This window comes from Populus alba, chromosome 15 (assembly GCF_005239225.2).
Source record: "Populus alba chromosome 15, ASM523922v2, whole genome shotgun sequence".
Classification (NCBI taxonomy): Eukaryota; Viridiplantae; Streptophyta; class Magnoliopsida; order Malpighiales; family Salicaceae; genus Populus; species Populus alba.
Window position 1 is genome coordinate 12,209,931 of NC_133298.1, and position 15,995 is coordinate 12,225,925.

The 15,995-nt window shown below is 33.4% G+C and overlaps 2 protein-coding genes across 2 annotated transcripts; one reads left to right on the forward strand and one right to left on the reverse strand.

Moving 5' to 3' along the window:
- The first annotated feature begins 304 nt into the window (after positions 1-304).
- Positions 305-1,058, forward strand: LOC118033409 (uncharacterized). The gene is made up of 2 exons (XM_035038392.2): positions 305-502; positions 618-1,058. The coding sequence occupies exons 1-2, from the start codon at positions 353-355 to the stop codon at positions 1,041-1,043; spliced, it is 576 nt and encodes a 191-aa protein (XP_034894283.1). The 5' UTR covers positions 305-352; the 3' UTR covers positions 1,044-1,058.
- Positions 1,059-1,229: 171 nt separating this feature from the next.
- Positions 1,230-9,419, reverse strand: LOC118033408 (nuclear transport factor 2). The gene is made up of 9 exons (XM_035038390.2): positions 9,228-9,419; positions 8,283-8,468; positions 7,215-7,539; positions 6,859-7,091; positions 6,597-6,771; positions 6,109-6,230; positions 5,961-6,023; positions 5,235-5,298; positions 1,230-1,789 (listed from the first exon to the last, which is right to left on the reverse strand). Exons 2-9 carry the CDS (start codon positions 8,466-8,468, stop codon positions 1,536-1,538), a joined length of 1,422 nt encoding a protein of 473 aa, XP_034894281.1. The 5' UTR covers positions 9,228-9,419; the 3' UTR covers positions 1,230-1,535.
- Positions 9,420-15,995: the final 6,576 nt, after the last annotated feature.

Sequence of the window (15,995 nt, forward strand, 5' to 3'; positions counted from 1 at the left end):
ATTATTGACAAACTTAAATTTAAGATTTTTGTAAGAAATTATATTAAACTATTTCAAAAGGTCTTTTTTCATTGATAAAAAGGTTTTTTTTTTTTCAAATTAATAGAAATAATTGAAACATTACATATGATTTTTTTTAATTATTAATTATGGCTCCCCCCCCCCCAGGATGTAAGTGGGCTGGGCTCATTTATTTTTTGGAGGAAAAATAGAAACCAATCAATAATATTTAGATGAAAAAAGTAGCCAAACATATACTGCCAGCTGGACACCCCGAGTGACAAAAACCCAATCCATCGTCTCTCCTTTGTCTATCATTCATTCCATTCAGAGCTTTTCCAAAATCCAGAAGATGGAGGCCACAGCATTGTGTGGCAGCAGAGGACTTCCATTCAGGATGAAAGCAGCAGCAGCAGCTATATCACATTCACCTCTTCTAATCAAATCCATGGCTTCCCAGAAGCCTTTGCCCTCAGCTGCCAAGACTGTAAGCTCTAGAAAGGTCAGTTCTTCTCTGCTCTACCTTTCATCATCATCATCTTGCTGTCAACTCTAATTCGTAGCAGCCATCATTTTCTTATTCTTCTATTGCTATGTGACAATTAATACCAAGCCAGAGCTCAAATGTCTTCCCCCTTGGCGAGCAAGGCCCTAGAAGCCGCCCTCTCGCAACCTCACCTCCGATTAAGCTACTGACGAGGGTGGAGCAACTTAAATTACTAACCAAAGCTGAGAAAGCAGGCTTACTTTCAGCAGCGGAGAAGTTTGGCCTCTCCTTGTCAACAATAGAGAAACTGGGGCTACTCTCGAAGGCAGAAGAACTGGGAGTCCTCTCAGCAGCTACAGACCCGGGAACCCCAGGGGCTCTGTTAAGCCTTAGCCTGGGACTGCTGCTTTTAGGACCCTCTTGTGCCTATCTTGTGCCCGAGGATTACCCTTGGGAGGTTGCTTTGCAGGTTGCAGTTGTTCTGCTTTGCGTAGCTGGTGGATCTGCAGCCTTTGCTGCTTCAAATTTTGTATCCAACTTGCAGAAATCAAATTGATTTTCATTTGTCAAATTTATATACCTGTTCAGATAATTTATCACTACTGCTAGCAGTCCATCTATGATGCTTTGATGCCGCTGAAAACCAACATCAGCCTTCAAAATGAGAGACAAGCTCTGTGATAGTGTGTGTGTAGAAATCACTCAATACGATTAACGATATCAATTTCCCTTCCACATAAGCTGAGAAACAGTTTCTTTTAATAAAAGAAAAGGACGGAGCGGGGGAGCTAGGAAATCATCACAATGTTAATCGATGATTGCAGCCACACCATTTCAATCTCATGTAAGCTTTTATGCTTTTTATGAAATGTCCCCCGAGCGAGGGGGGCATGAAAAAAAAAAAAAAACAAAAGATTCAGTAATATTCTTACGAGCAGTTGCAAATATAAAAATACACTAAAAAATAAAACCAAAACAAAATCTATTGTCATCATGCCCCTCATTTGTACTGTCAAAAAAATCATCTGTCAACTTTCCTTCCCTGTGCTCATGTAGAAAATGAACTACTTTTTGTCCCACCTTGACGCCCTCCCCTTCGGCTTCCACTCTGATTACCTTGCTGATGATCCTCTCCAGCATATCCAGTTGAACCCCTAGGCCGCCCTGAAAACTCACCCTGGTTTTTGAATTCATTCCTGCCATGTCCCCGGCTACCAAAAAAGTTCCCACGGCTCTTAAAACTGTCACTCCGAAACCCACTTCTTCCTGAAGAATACCTCCCCCTCCCACTACTGCTTCCAACTGCAAGCACCAGCAAAATTTTACAATTTTATTTATGCCTGCAGGTGTCGATAGAAGTTAAAAATGAAAAAAACACAAGGCAAATACACAACTGAACTGACAGCTCTCTTTTCCTTTCCCAAACTAAAGAGAGGGAGACTCCTATCCAGGTTCCATAACCTTCCTTCTACTAGCATATCAAAGTTCATTAGCTCATTCTACTCCCTCAAGGCATGGTTCTTTACCTCCACCACCTGCCAAGGGGTGGTATAGATCCTTGCTGCTCTCAAGGCATATCTGGAGATGCCTGTCTTTTATTTTATATTTGGTTACAATAATGGTCTCCTACAGTAGCTTGAAGCTTGTGGTGACCAGACTCAAAAGGGTGGTTCGGACTGGTCATGGTGGAGGTTGAACTTGGTAGATGTTTGGATGGTTCAAGGAGATCTAGGTTTTAGTGGTTAAATGGTTCTTGCCTGTTCTGTCTAAGTTTGGATTTTACAGGATTTTACAGATATGTGGTGATGGTGCAAGCCTTGGGAGACGTTTTCTTGTCTTTATATGCCCCTACTTAAGACTGATTCAGCTCTGAAAAAGGTTTGTGAGAGATGGTAAGTATGGGGTAGAGGTCTTCACTGGATCTAAGAGGCAGTGATGCCAAGGAATTGCTGCAGCCGCTTCAATCCCTCCATTTTTTTAGATTGTATTGTTTCTGCCATTTTATCATCAACCTTAAATCATTAGGTAGCCAGGAATTGGCCTTAATGGAAACACAAGGAAGCAGATCTTATCAGGCTGTTTGGAACCGTTGGAATTGAATTCAATTCCAAGGGTTAAATCAATACAAGTATTTAGAACTCTTTTGAGGGTGTTGATTTGAATTCCAAATGAAATTCAAATCATAAAAAATAAACAAAAGTAAATCAGAGGGGAGATCCTTTGATTTGCAAAAAACTTCAACAAAAACTTCTCTTCACTTTAAATTGTTCATCTATGCTACCTTCTCCTAACTAATAATATGATTTTCCAGAGACTCCTTAGTGACGTGGGCTTGGCACAGTGAACTTAGAGAGTGTTTGAAAGTATGGTAATAGTTGCTTCAAAGTACTTTTCGCTAAAAAATACATCAATTTTTTTTTTTTTAATTTTAATACGGTCACTGCCCTTCTTAAAACCCACTAAATTAAGCAATACTGGTTTTTACATCTTCCCTAAGATTAAATGTCCATTAATGATCAATAATGGCCTCTATTATAATATCCATTTCCATGGTCTTCTACACAGTGGCGTGGCTTTTATTCCCAAAACATACCAAAGTAATGGCTTCTTTGCATGCATTTGCATCTTAAATAACATTTTGAATTTTCATGCTTGTTAATCCAAATTATTATGATAGAAGGTAGTCATTTTCCAACGATATATAAAAACTTGAAGAGGTCATTACTTGTAATACTTGTCACAAAGTCAAATTATTCACCGAGAAGTTGTACCATGCAATTCTGAATTAAGAATAAAATAGTTAAGATTGTTAATTCTATTCAATTCCATAGTATTTTATTCAAAGCACAGGAATTATAATAGGTTATCAATTAAATTCAAATCACATGTGGAATTGAATTCAATTTCATATGTGATTTGATTCCAAACAGGATGTAATTGTTTTGCGCCTCTCATGAAGGTGGCACGTGCTAAGCAAAGGCTTTATAAAGAAGCGTCTGTAGCCTTTGCACATCCTCTTCTGGAATCTTATAGCCCACAATGGGCTTCGTTTTGAGGTAAAAAAGTGTCTGCAATATTGTTAGATCTTCTGTCTCTAGAAAAACTATGATGCAACAACCTAGGGATTTAGCTTTGACTTTAGGCAAATATTTAAGCAAGGAACAACCGAAGAAAATATTCAAACCCCAAGAGTTAATTCTGTGGGATGAGGATTCTTTTGGGAGTTGGTTAAAGGTTTTCCAGGTTGTTTTCAGTCTCCGCAAAGGCGGCCTTCCATTTAGTAGTCATGCTATTCTGTATTTTATAGATTGCTGGAAGTTTCAGCAGGACATACATTTTTTTATTAGTCTTTAAACAATTGACTTGTTTAGGTTTCTTGTTTAGGAATTCTTATATATTTCTCGGTTAAAAGTCCCAAGTTCATTAGAGCAAGAATAAAGTCCAAGCACCGTTTATTTAATATGTTTGTAGTAGTCTTTCAATTTCAATGAGAGAATTTATTAGGAATAAAGTGCTTAACATTTTGAGTGGGATTCTTTCATTAAGGAGTGATTCCTTGATTTTACTAGTGTTAGGCTAGTAGTTTTCTATTTTGTTTTTACATTAATTTATCATATTCTACATATATTTTCAATTTCTAAATCCCCAAAACACAATATTCTACATCCTGGTCCTGAAACCAACCATCTAAAACTTGTCTTTAATAGGACCGAACCATGAACTTCTAGTCTTTTGGACCATTTGAACCCTAGCTAGTTTCCATCTAGGCCTGGATGTAGGTTTTAGCCCTCTTTAAATGCAATCCTATCTGTGATGGTTGGTAAGGATGACAATTTTACCCGAATCTGATAGATACCCACTCTACCTGATCTGAATAGGTAGGAGTTTTTTTTACCCAATCAGGTTTTGAGTCAGGTAAAGCCTGAAGGAAAAATTCAGGTTTCGGGTCAGGTTCAGATATTGCTCTACCTACCCGGACCCAACCCGAAATACATTAATAACCTTAAGGTTTGATGAAATTACACTTATACCCAGCTATGTATATATTAATGGAAAATAACGGTTTTTCACTTCTCCTTTCAGCTTCCAGCCGTCACTTCACTTCCTCTCACTCTCTTCTCCATCCAGTGGCGGCAACAGCGGATCTAGCAGCAGTGGCAGCCTAGTTGTGGCCCTCTATGGAGTTGTTTGTTTTTCAACTAATTTCTATGTGTTTTAATATACTGTTGATCTCAAAAATTTGTTTTGTAAAAGGGACCAAGCCTTTGATCTCTTTTGATTTGACATTCCTTTGATTTGTTGCAAGAAAAAGAAAGGTCATCATCGTCCCCTTTGCTTAGCAATCTCACAAGGAATGTTTCAAGTTTAGATAAGTTTAATTGTTGATGGAAAATAAGGTTGAAGATACTAGTTTTCATGTCTTTTCAATTTCTCAGCAGCTAGGCAAAAAGATTTGATCTCATTTTTTTTACTCAGCTAAACATGCCCAGCAACCATGAAAGAAAGAGATGCAAAAAATCATTATTTTCTCGGGTATGGATAGCCGAAACCCAGTTGGTTTTGGGTTTGGATATCAAAAATACATACCCATCAGGTTTCGAGTTGGGCATGGATAGTAATTTTGGGTTGGGGTTAGGGTGCGGGTTCAAGTATGTATAGTTTCAAACCCAACCCATAGATACCCATTGCCATCCCCAGTGGTTGGGATTCAAATCACAGCACCAATTCAAGGACATATATAGCTTACCTCGGGTATTTGTTCTCTTTTCCTCGACAATAGCTTGATGATCCCCGATATTGATAGGTGAAGCCTGGAATTTGTTTTAGCAATTGTTAAATTAGTATAAGAGACAAGATACTTGGCATAAGCTTGCACAGTTGGAAAAAGGAGTGAAAGCACTAAACATGTCATTGACACTCGTAGCTCAAATCAATAACACCTTTTAAGAGATAAGAGAAAAGTTAAAATATTATTAAGACTAAGAACAGCTGCTTCTGGCTGTGTGAAAGCATGCAAGTGTGTGTGTGTGTGTGTGTAGAGAGAGAGTTCTGCTCAAGATCAGAAAAACTTGAGTGACCTTTAGCTTTGTTTTTCTTTCATATACATGCAATGTTGGTCACGTAAAAGGCACCTCAAGTGCATCTAAGTGAAGGCACCTCAGCTGAGAACCTACAAGCACAATGGCCCAAAGACCCACACCTTCATAAAAAAACTCTGATCTCTTGATCCAATTAGTGGAAAAACCTAAGTGCCATCAATCAGTACAAAACATGTATAACCTTTCTCCAAATGTACAGGAACAGAGATTAAGAATTGAAGAGAGAAACAGGAACCAATTCAGGTATGTTGCTGGATGAGCTTAAATTACCATAGGATCATCATTTTTTTTTGTACTTCATAATCCACATGGTAAATCAATACAAGAGAAAACTTACAAAAAAATGAAAAAGTAAGGTATTTATTATACATTACCTCAAGAGCACCCTGCATGGAACTCATAGTTTCAAATTCAACAAAGCCAAAACAGAATCCTTGCTGCAGATCATCAGGGATAACCATAAGCATTACACAAATAATTGTTTGGTTGAGATGGAATGCAAAAATGTCATGCAAACCAGACCTTACTACTCCTGACTTGAATGCCACCACGCTTGATTGGCCCAAAATGTTTAAATGCCTCTTCAAGCTGTCCAACCGTTGCGTCAAAAGGTAAATTTTTAACAAATATAGAGTGACCTTCAGCTGCAATAAAGCAAAGTAAACAATATACGATCAGGAAAATAGAACAAAAACCAACAGAACATCCACCAGACTACCACACGAAAGTCAGATATAAAAAATACTGATCCTGCTGCATCCAATATAGATGACATTATGAGGCAGGCTCCTCACCTAACCCTTCAATAAAGGTACCTACCCTTCTAAAGTGAGGGATATTGCCATCAGGGTATCCACTTGGCAAAAGAGATTCAATCACTCCACTCACACCACAAGCATCTTTATTTTAGAATAATACATTTGGATTGATAATTAGAGAATATGTACATACCAAACTCGAGAAAAAATATCAAGGTATGACAATCTATCAACTCAAAAGGCAAACAATACCTTCTTCATGAACATCGCTGGTTTCACCAGCACTGCTACCAGCTGAAGCCAAAGCCTCTGGTGCAGCTGACTTTGCAGAGTTAGCTGACTGTTGCTCAATGCTTATTGGTGCAGCTCTCATTTTAGTCATAGAAAAATGGACTGGATGAGGTGTATTACCTTTCATCACTTTTAACTATACAAGATTAAAGTTAAAAAATTGTCAGAAGGGGTTAAAATAGTACTAAAATGTACAATAAGATAATTATGAGCATCAACTCACAATTGAAGCATATGATATCTTTGGAGCATCCTCCAAGGAAGCAGGAGCTGCATTAATAGTTGCAAGAATTTCATTCTGAGTTGAATCAGTTACAGGTTCAACCACCTCTACGTCAATCACTGAACCATCCTCCTTATCAGAATGATCACAAACTTCAGAACCATTATTTAGATCTTCCTCTTCAAAGGAAGTAGCAGGATCCACCGTAAGATGATCAGTAACCTGAGTGGGATCTGGAGAGATTTTTAATTGCAAGTTCAGTATTTGTATTCCTAATGAATATACCGAGGATAATGACAAATATAAAAAAGGGGAGAAAAAAAGAAAAGAAGTGAGAGCCAGAATATTATGCCAACCTGGTTCTACCACATCATCCCAACCTGATTCTGCTGTCAAGGCAGGTGGAGCATTTTCAACGATGCCATTAGCCAAAGCAGAAGTGTTTGGCATTGGTTCGTTCTCTCCAACAAACCTAAATACATCATTCAATACAAAGTACCCTTTTTCTTGAGGAGCAAGAAAGAATGTTTGTGTGAATTTCTTTTTCACGTCATCCTTTCCAGTTAAGCACCCAGTTACAAGAACAATCACTCCTTTCGCATGCGACTCTTGAGCATCTGCTGTTTTTATCTCAGCTGTGTAATCTTCATAATTCAATGAAAGGATCTTGTCATTGATTGCCTGCTCCAAGACAAAGAACAATAAAAACCGCCCATCAACCTATGCCAGACTATAACAAGAATTTAAGACTCTCATTCAAGCCAGTTATCAGTACAGAATATCCATGTTTCCTGAACAAATACGAGAGGTAAATCCCATAATGAATACCAGTCTGAAGAAAATTTTCTTGAAAATTTTATTCTGTGTGAGCTATATCGAGGACTAAATGCAAGTCAGAAAATGTGAATTGGCAAACCTTTGGAGTTGAAGTGATTGTGCTGATTCTGAAAGTGCGTCAATTACCATTAAGAAAAATACCCATACTTAATAGTGGGATGACAAGCTTTTCTACCTGAAGTTTTATTGCAGTAATTCTGAGCTACCTAACTTGATCATAGAGATTCCCAAAGCAATATAAGCAGATTAGACAATGGTGCACAGAACAATTCATTTACATAAAAAGGGTAATGAAAATAGATCATTCAGCAAACTTTTTTATTCCCCTTTTTTAAATTATTAAAAAAAAATTGTCTCATCTAATGCACTCATCAGCAATTATCACAGAGCATGTCCTAAATCACAGTAATTGAATGAGCTTGTTAGCCTCACATTTATTAACTAGAGAAAGCAAGCAATATGCTTTACTTGGTGAACAGATTAACAAAAATAGTACAATGCACATTTGCTGCAAGAGAAAAGTCACCATATTTCATCATATTAACACACGCAGTGCATTTGCACTGAAAGTCTACATATGAACATACTTGCATGGTAGTAACTGTTGTCATAAAACCATCGGTATTTGGTCGGCTTAGCGAGCTTGAATCTTGATAAAATCTATGTACCAATTCTGGTGATTCGTGCAGAATGTGATAGTATTGCTCCACGAAGGCATTGCCAACAACTTGAGCACTGGGACCAGAAGCAGGAGCTGTTTCCTGCGTTGCCATCTGCACATGAAATTCAATAAGCCAATTCAATGGAGGAAACATACCAATGAAACCAATTGGATAAGCTAATAGGACAATCACTTTTATCCAAAAAAATAAAGGAACCAATATAGTTAAGCATAACCCTGGAGAGGGGGAAAATGTAAGAAAATAAACAAATGGGGCACTATCTAAACAAGCAGAGAAAACCATCAACAAACATGTCCACACAGGATTCAAACCCATGAATAAGCAAAGAATTGACTAACTAAAATAGAAATACTCAGCGAGCTGATCCAACCACACAAGACCAAACGCTCAACAGACAGGCATGCTAAAAGCTCGTCCTTGGCATGGTAAAGCTTATTGATGCCCAAATTCCGATTCAACAGCTTGTGAAAAGGGGTGGTCTTTGATGGGAATAAAAGAGAAATAATAATAGCAATACAGCAGTCAGAGCGAATGCAAAAGTAGCAGTAGCAATGACAAGAATGCCAAAGAATCAGCGACAAAGTCCACTCCAATACTAGTCAAATAGCATGGCAAGATCCAGAATTGAAAATCCGAAGCACAAAGCCCAATAACTTCAAACCCGAAAAGAAAAGGACAAAAAAGAGAGATGCAGAAAGCGATGGAAAGGAGCAAAAAAGAGGGGGGAATTCAAGAAAGTGAAAATAAAATAGAGAAATTTACTCAAAGAAGATAAATAAGATTAAACAAGCATAAATAGATGGATCAACAAGAAATTACAGTACAAAGACGATAACAGATCAAAGGTACCTGATTGGATTGGATTCTGATTTGGGGCTTGGAGAAACAGCGAAAGAGGATCTGTAACTAAAGAGCGAAGAGAAGATCAGAAAGGAAGCTAAGGAATCGCAAGAGATTTGTGGACTGTTTAATAGTGTTGTTGGGAGCTTGAGATCATAAACAAAAACCTGTGAGTGATTATTTTTATCAAGACAGGAATAAAAGTTAATTACTCCGAGCAAATTATAAATTAGTCTCTCTAATTTTATAAAACAATGAAATAGTCCCTTTATTTTCTTAAAATATTAGTAGTTAGCTCTTTTCATCTATTTATTTATTTTAGAAAATAAAAAAGAAAGAAAAATAACATGAAAAAATTGACAAAAAAGAAGATATTTTATAGAACAAAGTAATTAGACTGAGTTAACACTAATCAAATGACTAATTAATGAATTTTTTCAAATTAAATGAATTCAATTCTTTTAATTCATTTTTGTAAAACTAAAGAAATAATTTATAATTTATTCCGCTAAAGACTTTTGAATTGTTGTTGTGATAATTGCTTTACGCGTTTCCTTTGTTTTAATATTGTATTAAAGATGATCTTTTTAATTTTAAAAATATTTTATTTTTTTCATTTGAGTACTTTTATAAAAATTGGTTTGACAGTGATTAACATCTCTTTTACGTGGACAATTGATGTTGAGAATGGACATTTTATTATTATTATTATTATTGATATCTAGATTAATTTGTACCTAATTTAACTAATTTTACGAGATTTAAAATTAAGAATATCTTATTAGGCTTCTTGTTACCTTGATTTGCAAAATTGGTTTATATATCAAATATATTTTTTTCTCTATTTTAGTTGAGAGAATTAATTACATAACGTATATTTTTTTTTTATTTTTTATCCAAGTGTTTATACTCATTTATTTTCTATTAAAATGTTTGTATTGTCAAATTATGATTGATTTAGTATCTTTATTAGGATTATTTTTTTCTCACTTATCCTCGTTTTTTTTAACAGATTCTCTTGTTTTTGACAACATTAATAATTAATAATTAACACAAAAACTAAATGAGCATGCATTTTTGTTGTGTTGGAGCCATTGCTTCTCTCTCTATTGCATAATGGATGGCATTATTTGTGCAACCGAACCAAACCGAAAATGACTACCCTTACTTTTTCTTCCGGTGCCATTTGTGGCATAATTATTAAACCCGGTCCGAAGTTGACCTGGCCAAAGGGCCGGATCCCAGGTTTCATGGGTCAACCCGGGTTAACTCAGGTTTCATGGGTCAACCCGGGTTAACTCAGGTTAACCCGAATCAACCCGGAAAAATATTAAAAAAAAATTAAAGTTTTAATATTTTATATGAAAAAATTAAGAAAAAATCCATGTAAATATAGGCTATAAATATTGTAAATAATGAAGTTTAAATAAATATTTTTAAAAAAATTTTGTCCCATATTAAAAAGATATTATGTTAACCTTTTAGATTGAAGTATTTAAAAAAAAAAAATTATTCTACATTAAAAAAACATAACTTTTTTTTTGGGAACATAAAGTATATATACTAATGGGTTTCAAATCCCACATTGAAAAAAGATAGATTTTTTCTTGGGAGCATAGAGTATATATATTAATAAGTTTTAAATCTCACATTAAAAAAACATAACTTTTTTCTTAGGAACATAAAGTATATATACTAATGGGTTTCAAATTCCACATTAAAAAGATACCATGTTATTCTTTTAAGTTGAAGTATTTAAATCAAAAGGTTTTTTATCCCACATTGAAAAAACATAACTTTTTCTTGGGAACATAGAGTATATATACAAATGGGTTTTAAATCCCACATTTGGAAAAAAAAAAAAAAAACACAAGGTCTCGCCTGGATCATGAGTTGACCTGCTGGGTTGACCGGTTTGGCTGGGTCGTTGCACCGGCTAGTCTTTTGGCAAACCTGGACTGGTCCAGCTCTCGGGTTGACCCGCCGGGTCTGTTCGGGTTTAATAACTATGATTTGTGATTCTGTTCTATTACATTTTTATCTTTAATTTGTTCATATTATGGGTTTTTAGAGGGTTATTTTTGGTTTTTCACACTTTCATAAATTAAATTAACACTAACTCATTAAATGTGTATTATCCTAGAGCTCTTTTTTATTATTAACATGAGTGTTTGGGCCAGCTTGCATGCACCTCAACTAATTGCACCAGCCCTGAAGTTAACAATCATGTAAGCCTTCAGTGGCCCTGAGGTTTGTGAGACTCGAACCAGTGATCTCTAGGGAGCAAACATATAACAGTCTGGCCCAACCTGCCATATATTGTCTGATTTAGGCTTTACCGCCCTCACAGTTTTGTTCTTGGTGACGCGAGCTCATCTCTGAACCTAACGTTCCAAAACGCATATGACAAGTCAACAACAATCACTAGTAATAAAGCTAGCAACCAACTCCTCACCGTCAATGTGGGATATTACAATCCCACCCCGTTAAGGAGCCTGAAGACCCCGTCGGCACAATTAGACAGTCAGTGAGGCCAGCTCTGATATCAAATATAATAGCCCAACCCAACCTGCCATATATTGTCTACTTTAGGCCTTACCACCCTCACGGTTTTGTTTCTGGTGACGTGAGCCCATCTCTGAGCCTGACGCCCCAAAATGCATATGACAAATCAACAACCAACACTACTAATAAAGTCAGCAACCAACTCCTCACCCGCCGATATGAGATATTACAAAACCTATGATCTGACTAGTTAAGTTATACACTTGCGTTATTGGGGTTGGACAAGGCAAAGGGTTTTTCTTCCCTTTTGCTTTGATTCATGAATCCTTACTTATCATTAAGACATTATTGTTCGCTTAATTGTTTTGTTCCTTAATTAGCCTTTTTTTTATTCTTTTTTTTAAAAAAATATTTTTTACTTCTTTTTTTAGCTATTATGGTGTCATGTTGCTTATATGAAATTGTTGTGTGCCATGTTGAGTTCTTCTCCTTCTTCTTTTTTTTTTTTTTAGTTTGATTGTTATTTGTTATTGAGGTTTTATTGTGTTTTCTTTTAACTACATGCTTTTGAGCGCTTTGGATTGAGCTTTGCTAGTTCCATCCTTTTTTTTTTCCTTACTTTTTCTATTTTATTGATATATATGATTAATTAGTTTTTGTTCTTGCTTTAAATATTTCCTTAAAGTTCTTATCATTTGCCAAAGTTTTGATGCTCTTTTTTTGTTATGTCATCTATTGTAGCTTTTGAACCATGTTTTAGACAAGCTCATTCTTATTAGCTTATAATTAAGAAAGATGTGAATTTGTGGTCGTTACAAGTTTGATACTATTAATATATATGCCCTTTAGTTAATCATTTAGTTATACATGATATTAATTTTGTTCATGTATATATATTTCATTTATTAATAAAATCTAATTTATCTTTAATATTCATCAAATATTTTATTAATGAATATAATATTTGATTAATAAGTCTAGAGTAAAGATAAAGTTGTAGGGATAAAAATGATTTGCAAAGAAAATTATAAAGTTCTTATAATTATGAGATTCCTATTACATTAAAGCATTCTTCCTAAATATTTTTTTATCAATGCTCTATTAAAATTAGACATTAATTAAAACTATTGAGAGTAATACATATTATGTTCTTTCCTTTATGAAAGGAAACAATTGTTCTTATAAACTAAGGTATGAGAGATATCTAGAATTAATATGTAAGTTCTTGTGAGATGACATGTGTATTGAATTGACTTGCATGAGAATTTCATAAATAGAAGTCACATGTGTCTATAGAAAGGCTCATATGATGATTGTGTAAGTAATCCTTAGACTTGATATCATTAAGTTATTTTATATAAGGAGTGTTATATTTTGATCCTACTACACGTTATCCTAATCAAGGGTATCAAATGGGTAGATATTAAGTATAACATGAACTATATAAAAGTATTTAAGTAATCAAAAAAGGATTCATCATCCTTAGTGAATTAGAAAAAAAATATTTTATCCGTTCTCAAATAGTATTAATTGTAAATCTTATCGTAAGGTGGAATGAGAATTCAAAAGAGTTTCAAATCTTATTTGAAGAATCAATGACTATGGTGTTGAGAACAAATATAATTTAACATAATAGACACACTACATGCTATAATGTATAAATCAAAACATTATTGATGAAGGGATAATAATTACACTAAGAAGTTGGTCACGAAAAGGTTAAATCGAATCACTTATAAATTTCCTAATATTTTGGGGATCATGATAGATTACTAGACATTATACTTGATCTTCAAATATAAATCAATCAATTGTTGAATTGATAATAAATTAATTTGTTTAATCCTATTTTATTTAGGATTGTGATTCATATTTGGGACAACTAATTAAGGAACCTAATGGGTCATACACATAGAAATCATTGGTTAAAAATTAAATTAGAAAATTAATCAAGTATGATTTGATTGTAAATAAACTTTAGAAATTAAGGACTAGAATGTAATTACTATAAAGGATTACAAATCTAGAACTATAAATAATCAAGTAAGGACTTGATTGGATAAATTTCTAAAATTAGCCTAAAATAATACATATGATACTATTTAAGGGAAAAATTGATATTTTGTCATTTATAGGGTTTTTAGGTTTTCCTATATTATGCCTTTTATTTTCTATGAGTAGTGATGATGTAAGGGTGAGTAGAGTATAGAACAGTTCGTAAACACCTAAAACATAAAAGAAAAGAGCTAGCACTTTAAAGTATAACAATTCATTTTCTTAAAAGGGTTTAAAAGATTTCTCACTAGTGGTTTGTGTGGATTACCGTTGGAGGTCAAAAACTAAATAGCTTGTGGTTTGAAACAACCTAGTCTTTAAAGAAAATATTTAAAGTCATAAACAACATCTAATCTTCAGGTAACATTCACTTAAAATCCTAAAACAACTTTTGTTCTATCTAGTTTAATACTTGAGATTCCTAAAAAATTCTAAATTTACTTTTTTTACTACGTCTATATGTTTTGGGAAACCCAATAGTGGTATCACAACCATTGTTAGACAATTAGGGTTGTTGACTGCATATTTTAATTCTTATTGGCATTAATTTCAAATTAGTTCTATGTGCACAAATTATTTTCCTAGAATTAATTTTTCTCTTATGTATTTTTTCTCAAAAAACAAATTTGAATATCTACAGTTCAAAATTATGATTCTACCCTTGGTGTCTTTTTAGGGTTTTTGGGGGTATAAATACCATTATATCCCTAACATTTATAATTAATTATAATAGAGTTTTAGAGTATACTTTACTAATTTACCCTTGTTATTTATTCTTTTTTTACAATATGGGATATGCGATATAATTATGATTCTACCCCTCTATATATAAAATGTTGATTTTGTATTTTAAAATTAAGACTCTAAATTAAATTAATTTTCCTAATAAGATTAGAATTGAATTAAAATGTTTAATTAAATTTTTTTGAATTTTATAATATCCTTGTATGATTAGGATTTAATTAAATTGTTTAATTAATTTTTTTTAAAAATATTTTTTTCTTTGTTTAAGAGATTTTTTAAGAAATAAAATTTTATTTATATGATCGGATGTTAATAAGAATTTTAATATGATTAATTTTCTTATTAAAGTTTGAAAATTTTCTTTTATTAGATTGAATTTGTTATGTTTGGAAAATTATCAAATTAGATTTGATTTAATATTTCTAAATGTTAGAAATATTATTTTAAAAATTGCACAAAAGCCTATAATTAGAATTAAAACATGAAATAATTTTATTATGCATATTAACATGTTATTATGCATGATGGATGATTATAGACATTAAAGACCAATGTCATTGTGTTTTTATAGTTGAATGATTGTAATAATATATAGGGTATGAGTATTTTTTCTTTTCTCTATTTTTCTTATGTGTTGTAAATTTTTTTTCCCCATCTAATTCACCTCGAATGTATTTCAAGGTTTCTTATACAATTATGTAAATGTTATGTGATTTAGAAATTTCAGAATTCAAATAGGAAAATTTATTTTGTAATCTAAGACAAAGAAAGAACGGCAAAAAAGGCTACAACCATTGTGCTCACAAAAGACTTATGAAGATTTGTAACAACTATCTAGGTTTTGACCACATAATTCCCTTCGATGGCTTGAGGGAATTAGTTTATATATGTCCATAATCATATAATTATAATGGCATGTTAAGAGTGTATGTTTATACATAATTATTATGTATGATATATCATTAATGCTATGGAGTGAGACTTAATTAAAATAATAAATCTCTCATTAGTATATTAAGTACATGTTAAGAACATGATGTATTGCCTTTTGATTTTATATGTATAAAACTAGAGTTTTATTCAAGGATAATTTGTTGAGTTACTCAAGGTTACCGTTAATCAAATATGTTTAATGCTATAAAATTGAGTACTACTTAACTAACTTACATGATTTGTATGAGTTACTCATGATCATAAAAGATTAAAGGCAATAGTTAGGCGAAACATATATGATATGTTTAAATAAAAAGATGTCACATAACTGATCTAGAAGTCATATAAAGATGTGATTAATAAGCTATGTTATTTACCTAATTTAATTTATTTTGATTTTTTGAGTTATTTAAGGTCATATAAATTAAATGGAATCCTGCCTATTAGAAGATCTAAGCGAGATTTCCCTAATTAATAGCGAGGGCTATTAATTTGTAGGAAAATAGTGGGAAACCAAATTATAATTAAATATTTTTATCT